This window comes from Clinocottus analis, unplaced genomic scaffold (assembly GCF_023055335.1).
Source record: "Clinocottus analis isolate CAN_PGR_092001 unplaced genomic scaffold, fCliAna1.0.p SCAF_2, whole genome shotgun sequence".
NCBI classification, from domain to species: Eukaryota; Metazoa; Chordata; class Actinopteri; order Perciformes; family Cottidae; genus Clinocottus; species Clinocottus analis.
The window spans coordinates 12521532-12526228 of NW_027175931.1; the positions used below are offsets into that span (position 1 = coordinate 12521532).

Sequence of the window (4697 nt, forward strand, 5' to 3'; positions counted from 1 at the left end):
GGGAATGATAACGCCTCACCAAGATGGATTTAGGAAAGGTAGAGGAACTATGGACCCAATTATTTGTTTAGAGACAGAAATCAAGAAAGCCCACGTGGACAAGCACACAACCGCAAAGGTGCATGTCGGGAAAGCGAAAGGGCTAAACGGGACTGCTTTGCGTGGAGTAGTGGACAATTTGCAAGGGATATGGGATTAATCAGATAAGGTTCACCTCTACCGTGGCGCTATCGCTAACACCACCTTTGTTATTCCCCTCAGTTTCAGATGATACATTTTTTCTCAGTTTGAACAAAACCCAGGCACTTAAAAACATTTGTAATATAGCAGGAATGGTGGAGAATAGGCTAAAAACAACATATAACAAACAGGTAAAAGCGTTTTTTCCGTCATCGTCTCTGAGGTAAAGCGGAGATCGTCAGACCATTTGTCCGTGTACACAGTCGAGACGGTGGCCATTTTAACAGCACTAAGGTGGGTGGAGGAGGGTCAGATAAGGAAAGTCATCATTTGTTCGAATTCCAGTTCAACATTAGTGTCATTACAATCACTCACATCTCACAGCAGGCAGGACTTAATCAACGAAATATACAAAGCACTTTTTCGTCTAAAGCATTGGTAGTGTTTATGTGGGTGCCTGCACACAGAGGAGTAAAAGGGAACGAAACAGCAGGTAGGCTAGCAAAACAAGCATTGGATTGTCAGAATAAGAGGGACATTTTATTTAGTAAAGCGGAAGCAAAAGCAATGATCAAAAGAAACGTGATTGAGGAATGGCAACACAGGTGGGAGGTAGGAAACACAGGGAGACACCTGTAGAAAATACAGAAGGAGGTTGGCAAGGGGAGGGCATCCACGTTGAGCACTGGTGAGGAAAGTATGTTGACCAGAATCAGGATTGGGCACACAAGGCTAAACAAAACAATGCAAATATTAAATAAACACCCAACAGGACTATGCCAGGACTACCTTGGGGGTAGAAAAGGTGCTGCAGTATTTGAAGGAGACAGGGTTGAAAGGAAGAATTTAGGGCGCCGAAGGTGACAGGGCTCCCATCGTATCTTAATTTATCTTTATTTGGTTTTATTTGAATTTCGTTTATTTTAATCATTTATTTGTTTATTTTTTGGTTTGTTTTGGTTTGTTTTGGTTTGTTTTCTCACCTTTTTTGAGAGGGTGGAAAAGTGAATTTTTCTGGTTCACGAGTCCGGACAGTGGGTGGCGGTCATGCACCATTTTGGATGGCAGCCGGCTAAAACCAAGAAAAGAAGAAAGAAAGAAAGAATTACTGCTAAATGTCCTCCTTCACACTCCGTCTGCTAGGCGGCGGTAATAAACCCGGGAGCTACTTTCCAGTCTGCCAATAAATCCAACGAAGAAATAGACGCTTGCCGCCGGTGCTCATAACTGGAGGAAACAGTGAGTAAATGTGTATATTTTAGTTCGTCTTTCATTAAACTATCGTACGTGGTTGGCCTCTACTGGGAGGAAGGACGCTGCTGTGTGTGCACGTGCTCAAATACACGCAATGCCATTTCACCTGACCACTGTTGTCTGAGCAGTTAGCAACGTGCTAACTTAGAGTTAGGTTTAAGTTAAGTTCACTGACTGCACACAATGTAATTAAACGCCGTTTCCATGTTAAATATGTCTCTGCATTGTGGGGCGACCTGACTTGTGATTTTAAGACGGATATGTTTCACGTTTGTTAGTTTACATGTCAAACGTTAGCTGTTCCCACATGGCCGTCACTGTGACAGCAGTTCAAGCGATGGCGTTTTAATGAATAAGTAGCCTGTATTAATGTGAAACTTTTTGGTACTTATTGGGACTTATACCACCACAAGCTCGCATCAACAGCACGAGACGCAACCTGGAAGGGCAAAGCTAGCAAAACATCAAAGTACACTAATCTTTAAAATGTTACATTAGTTGTAGTATCGACGCCAAATCTGTTCAATGTGTTCTGATGTTGATGTTAAACTCGTGATTTGTATTTATGGGGTTGCCTGCCTTATTTGATTTGATTTCATCATTTAGTTAAGCAAGAGAATGTTCAAAGACAGTAAAGCGAACATGTCCATCACAAGTTCCTAAAAGAAGGCTAAACTTAAACCCCAAGTTATTTGAATAAATAATGTAATAAAATAGAGAAAGCTGTCAATATTATCATGGGAAATGCATCAGAGAAGCTTCTTGATTCGTGATTCATACAATTACTCAATTATCAAAAATATTATCACATTTTGATAATTGTTACATCAATTTCTTTCATGTCCATCAACTAATCAATTGAATGTTTGCATTGTTTTTGAGTGCTTTGAGGTAGTGCATGCGCATCCCAATATGATATCGAGTGTGTGGCATAAACTAGATGACATGTTTTATTTTTATTTGCCATTGGCAGAAAGACTGAACATGGCAACGCCGGTGTCTGTGCTCCGCCTGCCTAAAGGACCCGACCCCAACAGTCGTGGATTTGACCCCAAATCACCCCGTTTCATCGCTCTCTGTCGAACCTCCATTCCATCGTCTACTGCCCCTGTCGCAGATGCTGAGCAGCTGCTGAGGGAGCAGCATGCCCGATCCGTGCTGAGGGAGAGTTTCCTCCGCTGTCTCCTGTCCATGGCCAATAAGAAGATTCAGTTTCACTTGTATGAGAGGGTGAAGGTGGAGGCCACGTTTAGAGCATCAGACATTGACGTACTGAACTTTCAGGTGTCGGACCTGCACACTCCCCTCGGGGTGCAAAAAGAGGCACTGATCAGGTGTCAGGATGTGATATCATTCACTTTTGATGCATGAACACTTGAGGCCTTTGTTTCCTGTTTAAACAGAATATGCCATTTGGGATGAGAGGCACTTGAGTCTCTTCTGTTGTTGCTGCAAATGAGCTGTTTTCACACTGTGAGATGGTTTATACCATTTGTTATATTTTTTTTATTGTTTATACAATTTTTTTTATAATTTTGTACGTGTCTTTGTACATTGCGGCTTTAAGTTTAATAGTCAATCATACTGCTCTGTGAGATTGTCAAGTCCGACACTGATAAGCAATCCCACTTTTGAGCACAAGATGGAGTCATATGCCCGTGTTTCAAGAGAGACCTTTTTGAGAGATGCTTTCGGTCAATAGTCAAAACTGCTGTCCTGCTTTTTGAGATGCAGAAAGAGGTTATTACTGTAAAGGTGCTCGCATTAACATGTTATGTCCTTTGTCATATCATTCTTTAAGAAATTAAACATTGCACTTTTTTTGAGTGAAAAACTTTTCTAGTTAAATATCTATTTTGTTTGGAAAAAAAATCAAGAAAATTGAAAAGATTCATGTCTGATAAAGATTGATGTTGCTTAAGAAAATACTTTGTAAATGATGTGTGTAACCCCAAAACACGACATTCACCAGAAAATTATAACAATTCATAATTACTTGAAAAATAAGGTTTTATTGTCAAGAGCAAAGTAAGTTTTACGGTGGTCCTCTGTGCGCTGCTTGGAGATAGTTGACCATAACTCTAACAGTAGTCTAGTTGATCTCTTTGTCAATAGTACACCAGTGTTTGCTCTTCATTTATTCAAACTTGGTCATGTCCACATTTATAGCTGCAATTATTAGCCAATGTACCGATCAGTTCAAAAATTAATCTACAGCTATTGATAATCAATTAATTGCATCACTTTTCAGGCAAATCTTGTACATTGTTGTAAATTGAATTAGAGTTTTTGATGACATCTTGAGTCCCAGGAAATTGCATGCCTACGTTCTCCTTTGGCGTCCGTGGTCATTTTGTATCTTGTTGTCGTCCCCTTGAGGTAGTTGTGTGCATTACTTTTTGGTCATCTCATGTGTCTCTTTGTAGTGGTTTTGTGTCTTGTTTTGTAAGGGTTTTGGATCTATTGATGCCGGTTTTGCGTTACTTTACAATAGTAAATAAACAGATGTAATTGTGTCTAGCAGGCTTATTCAGCACTCCATACATGAATACAGAACTTTAGTAAATTCTAAACCGGAAAACACCAAAAGGAGCTATATATATTGTTTTCCGTCATCAATCTAAAACATTTAGAGTTTGGAACATTAATCAGATTCAAAGTAGCATGCCCTCAAATGTACTGAAGTCCTCGATGGATCAGGTAAATTCAGATCATTCGTCCTGATTGTTTCAGTAGTCCAACACAAACTGAGCCCACGTCTCATGGCAGCGCAGGTATTCATTATAGTCACTTATTGAAATGATTGGTCAATAAATAATACAGAAGAGCAGGATTGTTTAGCACCAGCCTTATGGGGAGCAGGAGCGGGCATCAATACTATTTAATCGTACTAAAAGGTGTATTTTGCAAGTTCCCAATAAGTCATTTTGTTTGAGTGCCATTAGGCACTCAAATAAAATGCCTGTGTCTCTTTCTGTACCTGAATTATCTGACCACTCAGTGGAGACGGTCATCAATGAGGCAGTGACTCATCCTCCTCTCTTTCTCTCTCCCCTTCCCTCTTTCTCTCCCTCCCCTAATCTAAAATATGACTTAAACCTTGCATGACGTCATCGAGCCTGTGTGATTCAATCAGGAAGCCCTCAAGGACAACCAATGTTAATTTCATATACACAATCCTGCTCCCTCAATTCTCACTGTCACCTCTGTGATGAGTGTCCATATCAGTTGCAACACATACATAAGCGTGTCGTGTTACTAAT

The 4697-nt window shown here is 40.3% G+C and overlaps 1 protein-coding gene across 4 annotated transcripts; it reads left to right on the forward strand.

Annotated features, from left to right (window-relative positions):
• The first annotated feature begins 373 nt into the window (after positions 1-373).
• On the forward strand, positions 374-3950 carry gemin7 (gem (nuclear organelle) associated protein 7). Of its 4 annotated transcripts, none has more exons than XM_068585337.1 (3): positions 374-868; positions 1324-1419; positions 2408-3950. In XM_068585337.1, the coding sequence occupies exon 3, from the start codon at positions 2419-2421 to the stop codon at positions 2803-2805; it is 387 nt and encodes a 128-aa protein (XP_068441438.1). In that variant the 5' UTR covers positions 374-868; positions 1324-1419; positions 2408-2418; the 3' UTR covers positions 2806-3950. The 4 variants fall into 4 exon arrangements, with proteins under 4 accessions (XP_068441438.1, XP_068441439.1, XP_068441440.1 ...); XM_068585338.1 differs by having other exon boundaries at positions 374-673; XM_068585339.1 differs by having other exon boundaries at positions 394-474.
• The last annotated feature ends 747 nt before the right edge of the window (positions 3951-4697 follow it).